General features: G+C 40.1%; 1 protein-coding gene across 1 annotated transcript; it reads right to left on the bottom strand.

The window, feature by feature from the left end:
* Positions 1-761: 761 nt before the first annotated feature.
* Positions 762-14,576, bottom strand: tmtops3a (teleost multiple tissue opsin 3a). The gene is made up of 4 exons (XM_034093129.2): positions 14,237-14,576; positions 11,537-11,865; positions 1,701-1,934; positions 762-1,284 (listed from the first exon to the last, which is right to left on the bottom strand). Exons 1-4 carry the CDS (start codon positions 14,574-14,576, stop codon positions 1,087-1,089), a joined length of 1,101 nt encoding a protein of 366 aa, XP_033949020.1. The 3' UTR covers positions 762-1,086.
* Positions 14,577-17,411: the final 2,835 nt, after the last annotated feature.

Genomic DNA, 17,411 nt, shown 5'->3' with positions numbered 1-17,411 from the left:
ACACTGCGTGTGTACGAGCTTCGCTCGGTTGTGGTGGAACATAAGGCTGAAAAGGCTAATGTGAAACGTTCTTAATGTGGTGACAGATCAGGTGACAGGCGGCTGCACACAAATAGAGGTTACACTGTATGTTTTGTACACATATCAATACTTGTTACAGAATATTAACAACATGACCTTTAGAGTTATGAGTGTTGGGTGATATGCACACCATTTTGTATAATGAACAATACAGTTGTGACTGTTTAAGAATAACAATTGTTGTTGTATCCAACACCAGGTCAACATATATATATATAATATATATATATTTAAATGTAGTGTTTGATGATGCAACCACTATGAGAAAACTGCAAATGCTGCATATATAAATGGTTCCATGTGGGCATGTCTTTGCAACGGCTCACAGCTTCCCCTAGAGGTTTATAATGTTCTCAATTCTCCACTGTAAATGTATACATGTACATCTATAAATACACTGAGTATACAACATGTTTACAAATCAGTTTATTGTCTTAAATTCTGCCTGTGAAGACAATTATGTGAGAGTTTTAAAAATGTACAGGTTTGTAATTGTTGTATGAGTAGGTAAGTACTCATTATTATATTGTTCTTGAATTCAATACTCCTGTTTGGTGTGGTTTCAGTTTTTTTATTAAACAATTAAACATTAGGAGAAAAAATATCCCTCTAGAAGATGTTTCAAATGATGGGAATAATTTGTAAACATATAAAAAAGGTATTAATTAATTTGTCTTTATTTGTATTCTGGATGTCTCTCAGGGACATCATCCATGGTAGGTTATATTAAACCTGCAGCAATCATTATCCCAGCAATCATTAAAAAAGTGTACATTGGCAATTGCACGAGGGTCAGCACATGACCAAATGAAATATAAATCAAAGCAAAGGCTAGGCTACATGAAACTGAGATTAGTTTGAGTAAGAGTTGCTGTCACATTCATATTCATATGTGAAATCAATGGATTCTATGGATGCTATGGATTCTGGACAGTAATTCAGAAAAACAAACAAACATTGTTTTAATGTTCACAGTATGTTAGATGAAAACGATTTAAAAAGCTTCTATGGAGTGTAGTGGACAACGAGAGTGTGTCGGTCATTGTGCCGGCTGAGGATCTGACGCTGGGAGGAGCTGAGGGAGGCTTGTCTGTGGACTGGGAAGAACCCAGATAAGGTTGTCCTCGCAGTTGGGTTCTCCTTTCCGTGAAGAGACTGGGGTTCTCCGCTGCACTTCATGAAGGCCACGAAGCATCTATAAAACTGTGTAAAAGTGTAAAAGAGTATTTATGAATTGATGATTTTCAGGACAAAAGACATCAAGTCAAATCTGACCTGCAAATCCCAACAAAAGCTTTCCCAAGACAAATCAGTAGGACACGTGACATCTATTCCACAGCTGAAGGGGAGAAGAGCTCTTTGGCTACCATAGAGAACATTAAACTATCTAGTGTGCTGCATGCAGCACCTGAGAAGTGGTACTGAAGAGGCGCTGAAAGCCACGATACAAATAACTGGCTGAGACTGAGCATCCTCAATGTCACAGAAGTGTTGTAATGAGTACTCCTCTGTGGAAGAAACACCAGCCCTCTATTTTCCTCCAAGATGAGCTGAGCATTAATTTGCCCTTTAAACAACAGGTCGTACATCCTAACCCTAACCCTGCCCTCGGCTCTAACCTGGTTGTTGAAGAACACGTAGATGACGGGGTTGATGACGGTGCTGAACTTGGCCAGGACGGAGGGCACCACGCTGACCACGGGGGTCACCAGCCCCGACCTCCCAAAGGTGGCCACCAACGCCATGATGCCATAGGGCATCCAGCACAACATGTAGCAGGACACCATGGATAACACCATCGCCATAATGTGCTGCTCTCTGCGATGGGCTGCCAGCAGATTGATCTTACCCACCTGGAGGCAGGGAAGAGGAGAGGAAGAGGGGGAAGAGGTTAAACCTAATAGTCTTAAAAATACAATACTAAAAAATAAGTCATGGTCATGTTTGGGTCATTTGAAACACAGACTCTCAGAGTGTCTGAGGACGTAGATGAAAAGATGGTGGTACGCTGCTCATGCCTCTCCCTCATGCGTTGAACATTTCTTCATTTGGCGCCATCCAGTGGAAGTATTACATCAAGACACTGTGACACATAGCAATGCATGCCCACACACTCCTCCTCATGGACCAAACCTGGTGACAATGAGAAGAACGAAGCGACTGATCGCAACAGATAGACGGCTCTGATCTTCGGTCAGATTGTTGAATTATTCTACCAAGTCTTTCTCAGCGTTATGGCTCACTTAACCCTCCGGTATCACTGTGGACGTTTTTGTCCATATGGGTAATTTTTCACTTTTAATTTTGCAATAACTTTGGTTGTGTTGGTGCAAACGGCCTGCATTTTTGTAACAAGGCTATTTTCTCGATCTATTTTGGAATTCAATTAAAAAAAATTCAAATCGGTCTTTAATTCACTGTGTAACAAATCGACTACGCAAATTAGTCATTCGAGACAAAAATGTCCACTGCAAAAGACTTTGATAAAAACATTATATTAAAAGGTTTTTTTCACAACTTTTTTGGGTTCAATCTTTAAAGCAACTTCCGCCCTAATAGAAAATACCAAAAATGTAATCATTTTCAGGATTTTAACCCTTTCAATGCCATTTTGAAAACATGAAACCGCTGGTTTTTTTCATGATGAAAACAGAGAAAATTAGTTATTTTCCCAAAAATACATATCTGGAGACTGGCTCTTTTTTTTTTTATAACAGTCTTGGATATGTCAAAGATTAGCAACAACATTTATTTTTTTGCATTATTAGTTTTTGCACAAAATCAGATTGAACAAAAAAGTTACAAATTAGTCATTCGGGACAAAAAAGTCCACTTCCAAAAACTGCTCTAAAAGGACAACAGATTAATGTTTTTTAAAACTTTTTGGGGTTAAGTCTTTCAATCAACTTCAGTCCTGATCAAAAATACTAAATGTTAAATTATGTTCAGGATTTTAACCCTTGAACTGCCAGTTTGAAAACATGAATTTGCGTTTTCTATGAAAAACATGCACAAAAAAGCAGTTATTTTCCATAATAAATGTTGGGAGGTTCGGCTTTTTTTTAATTTATCACAGTCTTGGATATGTCAAAGATTAGCAACAACATTTATTTTTGGTTGATTATTAGTTTTTGCACAGAATCAGATTAGACAAAAATGTCCCATCCACTTCCATTATAACCACATCTTTTGATCTCTCGCCATACCAGTATAAAATCATGCATTTTGTAATGTGAGGGTTTTATATTGGAGGAAAATAGTTCAATTTGTCCTTTTTACTGTATATCACCAGATGTGACATTTTACATTGAATTACATGCTTGTCATGTCTTGGTTTACAGTTTACAGCATTCACAATTTCCCCCTCATCTCTTTACCTTTGATGTGTGTGAGAATGTAGGAGTAAGTGTTCTCTCATGGCATTTTGTTTTTCATTAGTGCTGTTTCATGTGTCTTAGAGGTAAACAGAGGTATGATCTTGACCCAGCTTGACCTTTTTGTTTAGAATTGTTTGGAACTTCAAAGGCTTTGATAATGTCTCTTTAGCATACAAACATACACAGCCATACATGCACTAAGTCAATAAGCGAACACCTGGCTGCAAAGCCAGATCCATAAATATGTGTAGTTTGGCTGGCTGGTCGTTTCATTCCTGTGATACGCAACAAGCGAGTAAGATGAAGAGGCGCTTCTCTGTGGAAGAAGCTAGGGATATGGTGATGCAGCCGGCAACCTCCAGCGAGCTGCTTGACTCTTCTTCTGAATCAGAAACAACCTCAGAAGAAGAATGTGATGTGGAGTTTGTAGTGGAGTCTGATCCTTCTTCTTCTGACCCTTCCACTGAAACTGCAGAGGAAACAGAAGATTCTGGCAGTGGGTGGACATCAACAAATTGTGAAATCTGGTCTCCCTCTAACAACGACACGCTGCGCTACATTCCCACTGACAGAGGTTTGGTTCCAGGGCCCACGCGTTATGCCATTACAAGAATTGATGACGTGGAATCTTCCTTCAATTTATTTTTCACTGCTGAGATCATCAGTAGTATTGTCGACATGACAAACTTGCAGGGGGGATGTTCGGTGGCAAACTGGAGTGATGTGGATGCCACAGATATTCGTGCATACATCGGTCTCCTGATGTTGGCTGGAGTGTACAAATCGAAGGGCGAATCCACCCGCAGCCCCTGGGATGACCACAGTGGACGTGCCATCTTCCGTGCCACAATGACCCACACCAAATTCCGGTTGATGAATACCACCCTCCGGTTTGACGACAAGCTGATGAGACCTTCCTGTCACAGAGAAGACAAGCTTGCCCCCATCCGCTCTCTCTGGGAGAAGTGGACACATCGCCTTCCGATGCTTTTCAACCCTGGTGAAGATGTGTGTGTGGATTAGCAGCTTGTCCCCTTCAGAGGCCGCTGCAAATTCCGGCAATACATACCAAGCAAGCCAGCAAAGTATGGGCTAAAAATCTGGATCACCGCTGACGTTGAAACCTCCTATGCCTGGAAGTGCCAGATTTACACCGGTAAAGCTGCTGGCAGTGCTGCCGAGGTGGGCCAGGGAAAGCGTGTCGTCCTGGAAATGACAGAGGGGCTCCAAGGGATCACTGTGACTTGTGACAATTTGTTCACGTCATATGCACTTGTGCTTTTTACTGCTGTGGATCCCTCCTGGAAGCAAGCCAAGTCCTTCAGGAGGAGGCTTTTCTTGGAGGAGTTGGGGAGATCTCTGGTGTGTGCAAAAATCATGCGGAGAAAGCATCCACCTCGTACACCAGCTGCTGTTACCATAGTGGCGGACATACAGGCCTCGGCAGCTGCACAATCGCAAGCGGCTCTGCCCCCGACACCGGCACAACCGCAAGCGGCTCCACAAAAAAGAGGGGACTGTGCTGGATGTGCACTGGGAAAAGTTCACCTGCAGAGAGCACCAAATCCCCTGCTGCAGGTTCTGCTGGATGAACTGATCTCTCTCTCTCTCTCGCACGCACATACACACACACACATTATTTGTTATCTCCATCTATCTTACTCCGTCTCTAACACACATACTTGCTCTATCTTCATCCATCTCTCATTTTATTCAACACACACTCATACATATCATTGTTCTGTTTTGACAATTTGATTTGTTCATGAATGTTGATTGCAGTTTGCTGTTTGGAAAATAAATGTTGACATTGATACATCTGATACTGATTTAAAAATGATTTCAAAGAAAGTTGAAAATAGTATTACTTCAGTGTTTTTATAGGTCATATAATTCAATGGTAAAATGTCACATCTGGTGATATACAGTAAAAAGGGACACATTGAACTATTTTCCTCCAATATAAAACCCTGACATTATAAAATGCATGATTTTATACCGGTATGGCGGAGAGATCAAAAGATGTGGTTATAATGGGAGTGGATGGGACACGAGTGGCTAATGTGTGACTTTTTTTGTTCAATGTCATTTTGTGCAAAAACTAATAATGTAAAAAAAAAAATGTTGTTGCTAATCTTTGACATATCCAAGACTGTGATAAAAAAAAAAAGCCGACCCCCCCCAACATTTATTATATGGAAAATAACTGCCTTTTTGTGCATGTTTTTCATAGAAAACGCATATTCATGTTTAGAAAACTGGCAGTTCAAGGGTTAAAATCCTGAACATAATTTAACATTTGGTATTTTTGATCAGGACTGAAGTTGATTGAAAGATTTAACCCCAAAAAGCTTTTAAAAATATTAATCTGTTGTCATTTTAGAGCAGTTTTTGGAAGTGGACATTTTTGTCCCGAATGACTAATATGTAACTTTTTTGTTCAATCTGATTTTGTGCAAAAACTAATAATCAACCAAAATAAATGTGGTTGCTAATCTTTGACATATCCAAGACTGTGATAAAAAATAAAAAAGCCGACTCCCCCAACATTTAATATATGTAAAATAACTGCCTTTTTGTGCATGTTTTTCATAGAAAACGCAAATTCATGTTTTCAAACTGGCAGTTCAAGGGTTAAAATCCTGAACATAATTTAATATTTGGTATTTTTGATCAGGACTGAAGTTGATTGAAAGACTTAACCCCAAAAAGTTTTAAAAAACATTAATCTGTTGTCCTTTTAGAGCAGTTTTTGGAAGTGGACTTTTTTGTCCCGAATGACTAATTTGTAACTTTTTTGTTCAATCTGATTTTGTGCAAAAACTAATAATGCAAAAAAATAAATGTTGTTGCTAATCTTTGACATATCCAAGACTGTTATAAAAAAAAAAAGAGCCAGTCTCCAGATATGTATTTTTGGGAAAATAACTCATTTTCTCTGTTTTCATCATGAAAAAAAACAGCGGTTTCATGTTTTCAAAATGGCATTGAAAGGGTTAAAATCCTGAAAATGATTACATTTTTGGTATTTTCTATTAGGGCGGAAGTTGCTTTAAAGATTGAACCCAAAAAAGTTGTGAAAAAAACCTTTTAATATAATGTTTTTATCAAAGTCTTTTGCAGTGGACATTTTTGTCTCGAATGACTAATTTGCGTAGTCCAATCGAATGATACCGGAGGGTTAAGCGAGTTCTATATTCTCACGGTATCCTTCGATTGGACTACGCAAATTAGTCAATCGAGACAAAAATGTCCACTGCAAAAGACTTTGATAAAAACATTATATTAAAAGGTTTTTTTCACAACTATTTTGGGTTCAATCTTTAAAGCAACTTCCGCCCTAATAGAAAATACCAAAAATGTAATCTTTTTCTCTCACTCCCTCATTCCCAATCTCATACACACTCTTACATATTAAACCTCCTTATACCTTGTATGTGTGTGAGTGATTGTGTGTGAGAATGAGACAGGAGTAAGTGTGCTCTCATGGCGTTTTGTCTTTCATTTGTGCTGTTTCATGTGTCTTTGAGGTAAACAGATGTATGATCTTGACCCAGCTTGACCTCGATGTTTTGAATTGTTTGGAACTTCAAAGTCCTTTGATAATGTCAAACAGACATACACGGCGATACATACACTCCTTGAAGTAAATAAAAACACCTGGCTGCAAAGCCAATGCTTCAAATATGTGTAGTTTGGCTGGATGGTCATTTCATTCCTGTGATACGCAACAAGCAGTAAGATGAAGAGGAGCTTCTCTGTGGGACAAGAGGTCTCATGCAGCCCCTAACTTCAGCTGCAGGACTCATCCTCTGAAACAGAAACACCCTGAGGAGGAGAATCTGGTGTGGATCTGAGCTGTGCTTGAAAGGAGTCAGCACAAGGATAAAACACTTTTTTGCCAAACAGTTTGTCAAACAGTTCATTTATCGGATGTGGGCAGAGAAGAAGGAACAATTCTGCCCCGAATCCCACGTTGATACAGAGGAATCGATGAGGTCCTTTGCTGAGGAGGTTGAGGAGCTGCTGAGGAGCTGCTGAGGAACAACACGATGGTGATGAGGTTGAGATGTATGAAGGACTACAACCAACCACCTGATGTTCACTGAAGTGCTTAGTGATCTCCTCCTCAATCACACCACAAAGGGGACGATAGCACCAGAGATTGCCCCAGGAGTAACAAGAATATTCGTTGCGCCGCCACGTGCACTATCCTATCCAATGTTTGCTCAAACATCTGTGGCATCAATATCCCTCCAGTTTGCCACCGAACGTCCCCCATGCAGGTGTGTCATGTCGACAATACTGCTGATGATCTCAGGGGTAAAGAATAAATCAAAGAAGGATTCCACGTCATGAATTGTTATTTATGCCACTCGTAATGGCATAACGCGTGGGCCCTGAAACCAAACCTCTGGCAGCAGGAATGTAGCGCGCCGTTTCCTCGTGAGAGGGAAACCAGATTTGAAAATGTTTTGATGTCCACCCACTGCCATGATGGACTACTGTATATTGTTGTCTCTGTACACACACTGTACATCCAGACACACACACACAAACACACACATTTCTCAGCTGATACCACTCTTCCACATCCATACCAACACACCAAAATCATATTAGTTGCATACATGTATTCCAATGGCTGTCAGGGCCCCATTATACAACAGGCAAAGAAACAAAGAAATGACAAGCATGTAATTCAATGGTAAAATGTCACATCTGGTGATATACAATAAAAAGGACAAATTGAACTATTTTACTCCAATATAAAACCTTGACATTACAAAATGCATGATTTTATACCGGTATGGCGGAGAGATCAAAAGGTGTGGTTATAATGGGAGTGGATGGGACATTTTTGTCCGCGAGTGGCTAATGTGTGAGTTTTTTGTTTAATCTGATTCTGTGCAAAAACTAATAATCAACCAAAATAAATGTTGTTGCTAATCTTTGACATATCCAAGACTGTGATAAAAAAAGCCGACCCCCCCCAACATTCATTATGGAAAATAACTGCCTTTTTGTGCATGTTTTTCATAGAAAACGCAAATTCATGTTTTCAAACTGGCAGTTCAAGGGTTAAAATCCTGAACATAATTTAACATTTGGTATTTTTGATCAGGACTGAAGTTGATTGAAAGATTTAACCCCAAAAAGTTTTAAAAAATATTAATCTGTTGTCATTTTAGAGAAGTTTTTGGAAGTGGACATTTTTGTCCCGAATTACTAATGTGTGACTTTTTTGTTCAATCTGATTTTGTGCAAAAACTAATAATGCAAAAAAATCCATTTTGTTGCTAATCTTTGACATATCCAAGACTGTTATAAAAAAAAAGAGCCAGTCCCCAGATATGTATTCTTTGGAAAATAACTCATTTTCTCTGTTTTCATCATGACAAAAACAGCGGTTTCATGTATTCAAAATGGCATTTAAAGGGTTAAAATCCTGAAAATGATTACATTTTTGGTATTTTCTATTAGGGCGGAAGTTGCTTTAAAGATTGAACCCAAAGAAGTTGTGAAAAAAACCTTTTAATATAATGTTTTTATCAAAGTCTTTTGCAGTGGAAATTTTTGTCTCGATTGACTAATTTGCGTAGTCGATTTGTTACACAGTGAATTAAAGACCGATTTGAAAAATTGAAATTGGAATTCCAAAATAGATTGATAAAATAGCCTTGTTACAAAAAAATCAGGCCATTTGCCAACCACAACCAAAGTTATTGCAAAATGAAAAGGGAAAAATGACCCATATGGACAAAAACGTCCACAGTGATACCGGAGGGTTGTGGGATGTGATTGAAAGCTCTGAAAAAGCTTATATGTCAAAAATGTGTTGGGATTATTTTGCACAACCAGTTTAGTAGTTTGTTGAGTGGACAATTGTACAATTTAGCATTGCTGCTACAATGGGACAATCAGAGGGCTCCTTTCAATTTCCCAATCACATGGCTATTTGCTTGGCCAATAAGAGGGCTCAACGCAATTTGTTTTGAATGAATTGAAGCATATTAGATATTCTGGCTTTTTCTCCCATGCATGATTCAAGCTCCCCAAAAACTGGGTCTTACATTTTTTTTTTCATTAGACCTTTCGTGCCCTAACGTTGTGCAACATCTATTAAACACAACTCCTAGTGAAACATTTAACTTTCTCAAAGCCTATTGGTGACAATGAAATAGCGCTCATAACTTCAACCCTAGTTTTTTCTCCAAATCCAGAGTCGCAGAATAGGGTTTCAGAGTCAAAAATGGTTCTAGATAATTGTACAATATTTATTATGTGTATACAATTATTTTTAAATGTGTTTTTTACATGTTTAAAGAACAAACTGCAGATGAATGCAACAAGATAATCAGTTGAACATTTCCAACATGTATGACTCAGTAATGTTAATCGTAACATTACAGTCAAAAAAACAATATAATTAAAGATAGTCCAGCAGCATTGGGGCCATTATTTGCCGTTCATTAAATGTGTCCTGCTGCTTTCTGCTCGTGTGCTGCGGTGCTGTAGCTGTTGTGCTAAAATGAGCTCATAATAAGCCATGTGTCGAAAGTTCCCTCTCAGCTGTGGTGATTGTCACCTCCTCAGTATGGATTTCACACCCCTGTGGACACAGTCTTGTGTAATAATTACCACTGTGATGTTTATGATGGTGCTTCATGAATAAATGACCATGTCTGCCTCTAGAAGGAAGCCCTCCAGAGGACACAACGTGCCCTTTCTATCAAATCACTGCACATCTCTCGCACGCTTAATTACATTTCACCTTGTGTGGTGTAAGGTCACAACCTTTGTGGCTCCCCATCCTATCGAGTGATAAGTATTCTGATAACGTTCAATTACCAGTGATTTCTGCATGGCTGCACTTTGTTTGAAATGTTGCCCACATAATCTAAGAAATAATCAAAGCTAAATCCGACTAGCAAAAGTCAATACTGTCTCATCTCAACTAAAAGACTAACATATGAAAATCAAGCCGGTCTACAGAATTGTGAAATCATTATGATAAGACATGTTCAATTGTGTCTTGTGTTTTAGAACAAATTATTTACGAAATGTGTTCATTTTAAATTCAACAAGACATTAGTATGGAACAGTAAATCTGAAACGTGATTGTGCTTTATAGACAGCGCCGTGAGTTGAATCTAATGTGATTCTGTCATGCGGAGAGAATAACCATCTGAGCAAAACTGATCCTGTTTATAAGCCTTTAAAAAAGCAAATAGATCCAGACTGGTTACTCAGTTTCTTGAGCCTGAGGCGGGCTCTCAGTTAAAGGGAGGCTGGTGGGTGCTGCTGGCTGGGCCCCCATTTACGGAGGCATCCATCAAATCCTTGTTCTAATGGAGGTGCTTATATAATAGCAGCAGGTATCCAATAGTAACACATTGCTCCCACAGTCTATAAATACCTACAAGGGGATTGACAAATGTGAGTATAGCTGCATGGAGAGGCCCTACGTTAATTGGTTTGATTATTTGTGTTAGTTTGTGTAAACCCGAACTAGGTGGGGATGAGTCACTGGAAACTGGACGGGGGGGTATTTGGCCTCAAGAAAACAGAAAGCCACAAATTGCCCCCCACGCACGCTTCTGAAGAAGGTGCACCTCATTTATTCTCCTGCTGGAGACATTGAATATAAGAATGTGAACACTGTGAGCTGTGGGCACAAGGAATATCTGATTGCTTGCTCCTGGAAATGACTTAGAAATCATGTGACCAAGTGTTAGATGGAGTTTGAGAGACACTCATCATATGGGCTGCAGTCTTACAAGCTAAGAACCCCCTTTGCAGCTCAAGAGCCACAACAGAGCCCATTAGGCAGAGATATTAACTTTGTTTCATTATGTGTTTTCTGTTATGTTCAGTTGTGTTGTTTCTTTTTTTCATTGTCAAGATACTATGAGCATCTCTTTAATCATGATTGTTCAGTAAAGATATTCTATTTCTAGTTCTATAAAGTTATCAAACATCTTGAAATTCAATAATTAGTTCCTTGTTTTATCAGTAATTTGTACATCAACATACATAACCTTGTTAAGAAAGAGTGCAGATTATGATGAACTCACCCTCCTGATTGCCACCAGGATCCTGCCATAAGAGTAGATCATCACCAGAAGGGGCAGCAGCAGGCAGAAGATGAAGAGACACAACACGTATGAGACGCTGCTGGGTGAACGGAGGTGCCACTGGACAGAGCATGTAGTCCCGGGTCCCTCGGGCCCATAGCTGCTCCAACCCAGGAGGGGTGGCAGGGTCCAGAGCAGAGAGTAGAGCCAGGAGCCCCCCACACAGAGCCAGCACTTCCTGAAGTCTGAGATGTCGACCCGGGAGGAAAGCAGCACGGCGGTGTAGCGCTCATAGGAGAGAACAGACAAGGACACCAGGGACACAATCCCTAAAGAAAACAAGAATGGAGAAGATATAAAAAGTAAATCACAAGTTAACACAACTCAAAATCTGACTGCCTTGTATGAATCCATGGTTGAGTGTTGTCCTGCTTGGACACTGTAATTCACTGTAAAATAAGGACGAGGCCACCATCATCATAATAATAATCTCTAGTGTGGGCATTAAATATAATGTGAGCTATCAGTGTAATTATTACTGACCAGCTCTGTGCCTCCATTGAATGTGTGTCTCTCTTTTCAATGAAACATAAAATATCACAAGATGTTATTGCCCTTTGCCTTTCAGCCATCATGATCTATAATATATGTATATCTGTCAGTCCACCACTTTATTCCATTCTAAATATCTTAGTAACAATTTTCTGGATTGCAATGACATTGTGTGCATACATTTATGGTTCCAGGAGCATCGCCTGGACCTGGAAACATTCGGGGCTTAGCCCACAGTGGCGGCGCTACAGTCGAATTTTCTACTCCCCACACCACATACACAATTGCGCCATCTGGTGTCACAAACGTGTGCCTGCATTGGATTTGTTACGGCAATGGATTGTGGGAGATTGTCATAGCACGTGAGGATCTCTTGAGGGTAAAGTGCCTGTATTATCTCGGTGGACAAAATGTATGTTTTTATTTTTATAAGGACAATAACGTACTGTTGTGTTTGTTTAGTTTAATGTTAATTGTTTAATGCTCACAGTCACAGCAACATGTTTTTCTGTGATTGGCTATTTGTTTTATATGATTTATCAACGTGATCATCAATAGCTAATCTGAGCACCAGAACCCAGCTCACGTGTCCTTTTATGCTGTCCATTGAAATGCAGGAAAGTAATCACCAGCTCTGAGTGATCTGTTGCCAAGGGGACACTACACCGGAGTTACATAAGCAGAGATAAAGTGCTATTTTGGGGGGAACTCACCTCCTCTGGGGTCCCCCAGGAAGATTTTTTTTAATGTTGAAGTTAAAAGCATCAATCTTGTGCACTTTGAGAGCAACATTAAGAGATATGGATACATCTCTCAACACCCATATGTCAACAAAAATCAAAGAATCAGAATCAGAAACAGGTTTATTATTTAAAAACACTTCATTTTCCAATTAAATCATAAACTGTCAAATTATTAGAAGTTGTTAGTAATCAGATTAAACAGAAAAAAGGGATGGAAGGAGGAAATAATAATCCCTCATCTCTTGCTGTTTGCGGTTGAAATGATCTATTTTGCTGTCCAAACATGCTGGATGGAAAGCAGTGATGTCTCACTTGCCTTGGCCCTGTATCTGCAGTCCCTAAATCAGTCATGTTACCCATTGACTCTTGTCTGTTCTGGTGTTCCTGTTTATGGTTGTCTCCATTGTCGTTCTTGCCTGTTGTATCTCCTTCTTGTGTGTCCCTTTCTCCTGTTCTCCTTTCTTCATCCTCTACTCTGTTTGGCTCATCTATGATGACTGTGTAGGTAAACACAAACAAGTATGTAAGTCAATCAGTTTCCAGCTCTGTCAAATAAATGAATTTCAAGATACACACATTTGTCTTCATTAAAATGAGTGTCACCACACTGTCACAAAATGTAATACTAACCAATTGAAAATAGTTAAATGTACATCTATTGTAGATATCACTGTTAGAGTATATATCTGCCAATAGGACAGAATCATTCCTATACAAATGCAGTTTGAGAAATGCACTTAATATATTCACTTCACACTTTAATATAGTCATTTTCACTTAATACTCTAACATAGTCATCTTTCTGCATTCAACACTAAGGAAAGCTGTACAATTTGACATGATAATGAAGAAAAAAGGCCTCCGACAATGCAGATAATTTTTTGATCATATCAATTTTAAGATGGGGGTCAAGGCTTAATATTTGGGAGCATAGTGTCCCTTGCCCCCTTTCAGGAGCCCCACTGGATTAACTTTGATCTGAAATATTTGTATAAAAAGCTGGCTGTCCATCTCATAATGTTCACATAGAAACTAGCTGTCAATAGGAAATATCAATCAGAAGAATTATAATTCCCATGGTTCCCACACTAAATCCTGATGACTTTTGGGACCACTGCCTTTTCCTGCTGCACCCCATGAAGTTTAAAAGCTTGGTTTTGAGGTTAATGACCATTCATTTAAGTACACACATTCACAGGATGACTCTTAGTAACGTTCCTGACTTTTCATATATACTGCCAATCAGGTTAAAATATGAGTCTGTCAAATACTTATGTGGATGGCCAATCAGAATTGAACTTTTACTTTTACGACTTCTTTAATTCAAAACAGGTGGTGTGGAGATCAAATCAAACAGACACAACGTGGTATATCCTGTGGGTATATCTGAACTCCTCGCACTTACCAAAGAGGGAATTTGCGAACCCGTACCACTTGCAGCCGGACTCTCCAATGAGCCATCTCCCGTGCACACTCGCAGCGAAACTGAGCGGTGTGCCGAAAACACACACGAGAACGTCGCTCAGACTGATGTTCAACAGGATGACATTGATCGGCGTCCAAAGGCAGCGAAACTTTGCAAAGATAAGAAGAGCGAAGCCATTGTTGAGGATTCCCGTCACCAAGATGAATCCGAGGCATACTGCCACCACCGTGTGGCCGGTCCGGCTCAGCCCGCCCAGGCTGGAGCCGCACGCGGAACTGTCTGTGGTGCTGAAGTTACAGCCGCGTGTGTCGACGACCATAGCAGAGAGAGGATAGCAGAGGGCTGGAGAGAAACACCAAGTCCTGCACAGCCCCACCACAGCATGGCCGATATGTGACACTTATTAGTGTGTGCCCTGCGCACTTCTTATAACGGCACCCTATAATGTATGTAACCCCAGGCCCCCACCCACCCTTTTCTGTACAACGCAAAAACTCTCTGTTTGTCTTTTATTTCCTTTCTAAGAACCTCCAGCTATTATAATGAATTCCTTTGAACTCAATGGCCTGTGTAAATAGAGTTAATCCCTTACATCTATTGCTTTCTAGCAGAAAATGCATTGCTTCCAAGTCGTTGTGCTTGAGCTCATTTTGAGACGCACACATGTTTGCATTGTTACAGTGATTTTCTTCTGCTTTTTAGGATTTTTCATTGCCGATGTAGGCCAGATTTGTTTTTTCGCAAGATGAGGTTTAAATTCTCCAGTCATACTGAAGAGACTTATTCAGGTGTTACGCTCCAGAAATACAAACTTTGGTTGCATGAATTTGCTAAGCTTTGCATGTCTTATTCATTGCTGCTGTCTGTGCAGACTGCTGCTGCCGTGCAGCTGCTTCAATGGAGCACATTGAGTCACATAAAAAGAGAGTTTCACACCAGCATTTTCTTTTCTGCACAGCTTGTCTCACAATAAACTTACTTCCACAATAACTTTAAGGCACAATTCAAGTGTTTGTGTATTTCTTTCTAATTTAGATTTCATTAACTATTTTGCACAGTTCCACTAGTTCCCATTCGTTTCTGCAGTGAATTGTTGTCAAGGTTCAGTTCATGTTGCATGTTAATACATGTGCACTCCACCCTACCAAAGAAAAAAGTACTTGTTTAGACATGTCCTTCTCTTTTGTTTCTGCTTTATTATTTATCATCAAAATTGAAAGAAATAGACCCAGATGAAAGAAAGCAAACACTATTATTTGTATCTGACACTGAAACACTGCACTTTCTATATTCCTGTGCACACCCTCGATCTCTTAGTGTGTTTGCATCGAGCAACACTGCTGGTTCTGTAAAGACCAGATGTATTCATGTGAAATTCCAGTGGATGTATGACTGGAGGGATTGACGTCATTCTGCTCTTTAACGCTGTAGTCACAGGGGAGATCTCTGTAAATCTCAAATGCTACTGGTGTCAGCTGGAACATAGACATTAGCAACCATTTTCCCATGAACACTTATTGCCCCCTCTTCTCGCTGTGCAATGACTATCACTTGCTGGTAGAAAGCTCAACAGGCAGTCATCAGTGCAGACCTAATCTCCTCGTCCTCTTTCCTCCGTGGACCCTCAGATCAGCCTGATGTCTGACACAAGAGAGGAAGAGGGATTATGGTTTCACGTCTGCATGGGCTGCTCAATCCATGCCTGCATATGCTTCCAAATGTGTTACCATTCGGCTTTCTTTAATATTTTTTAAATTGTTACGGTAAATCCACACAGCAGGGTGTGCCTCGCTTGCGCCACACATACACACACCCTCCCGGTCCTCCCGATGGCCAGTCGGTGCCTGCCGGTGAGCGTGGAAGTGTGGTCTGCCACAAGCGGGCGGCAGGAGCGGGGCTGTCAGCATCAGCTTGTAGATGGTATTTTAAACTCGATGCGCTCTGAAACTACGGGGCGGCCAAGGTAAAAAAATACACATGCGTTAATCGCATTAAAATAATTAGTGGCGTTAATTTTTTTTTTGACAGCCCTAGAATCTATACATGAACCTTGTAATGTTAAGATTGTAGGATCAGCTTCATAATAGCGAGAACGATTATAGGGCATTCAATTATAGCTGCAGTAATATCAAACTATCTTGCCTCACCTCTTTACCTTAATTCAAAGAGGGCAGCGCTGTGTAGATAATGTGTTGTCTTTGTCTAGACTTTAAAAGCTTTAGGATCAGTAATTATTAATGGAGGAAATACTCTATGAGATCAAACGGGGTGAGATAGTTGCTAAAAGAAAATCACAAACTGAATGGCACATCTATCGATTATAGGTTGTCATATGTGAACTATTATTACATTTAAAGGATAAGTTGTTTGTTACACATGACACATATTGTGTGCATTAGACAGTTGTATTCGTGCTTACAAGATCAGGATTCAGGTTTGGTAAGGACAAGCTGTTAACAGTTAAGCCCCAAGCCTGTTTTTCAGGTCTCAGGCTCGAAATTGACATGCCCAGAACAAATGACTATATCTTCACTTCTAAAAGGGGTACATTAATATTTTTGTTCTCAAAGCTATGGTAAACCTGTGAGTTTGATGTAGAAAAGTCATAATCAATATAGATGTTTTTATTTTAAAGTAAATTCAGATTGAACATAGTAAGCTTTCGTCACCTCACGCTATATTAATAATAATAATATATTAATTTTATATAGCGCTTTTCTGAACCCAAAGACGCTTTACATTTGGGAGGGAGGGTAGACAAACAAAACCAAAACAAAGACAGAACCAAAAAGAAACAAAACACAACAGAAAAGCAGTCAGGAGGAAGTTGATTGAGAGGGGGGGGGGGGGATTATGGATAGAGAGTTGAAGAGGTGGGTTTTGAGGCGGGACTGGAACAGGGTGAGGGACTCAGACTCACGGAGGTCTTGGGGGAGGGAGTTCCAGAGCTTCGGGGCTGCCACAGAGAAGGCTCTGTCCCCGAAGCTCCGGAGTTTGGCCTTGGGGATTGAAAGCAAACCGGCTGAGGAGGATCTGAGGGACCGGGGTGGTTGGTAGAGGGTGAGGAGGTCAGTGAGGTAGGAGGGGGCCAGATGGTGCAGGGCATTGTAAGTGAGGACCAGGAGTTTGTAGTGGATGCGGTGTGAAACGGGGA

The sequence above is a fragment of the Pseudochaenichthys georgianus genome, chromosome 10, assembly GCF_902827115.2.
Source record: "Pseudochaenichthys georgianus chromosome 10, fPseGeo1.2, whole genome shotgun sequence".
NCBI classification, from domain to species: Eukaryota; Metazoa; Chordata; class Actinopteri; order Perciformes; family Channichthyidae; genus Pseudochaenichthys; species Pseudochaenichthys georgianus.
This window is presented reverse-complemented; position numbering and strand designations above follow the sequence as displayed.

What these genes read in the sequence shown, in the direction of transcription:
- tmtops3a (XM_034093129.2), bottom strand. Translation starts at nt 14,576, where the DNA reads ATGGTCGTCGACACACGCGGCTGTAACTTCAGCACCACAGACAGTTCC. An exon ending in GTTCGCAAATTCCCTCTTTG is followed by an intron (nt 11,866 to 14,236) that starts GTAAGTGCGAGG and finishes TGTTTTCTTTAG; the next exon opens with GGATTGTGTCCCTGGTGTCC. An exon ending in TCCTGGTGGCAATCAGGAGG is followed by an intron (nt 1,935 to 11,536) that starts GTGAGTTCATCA and finishes CCCTGCCTCCAG; the next exon opens with GTGGGTAAGATCAATCTGCT.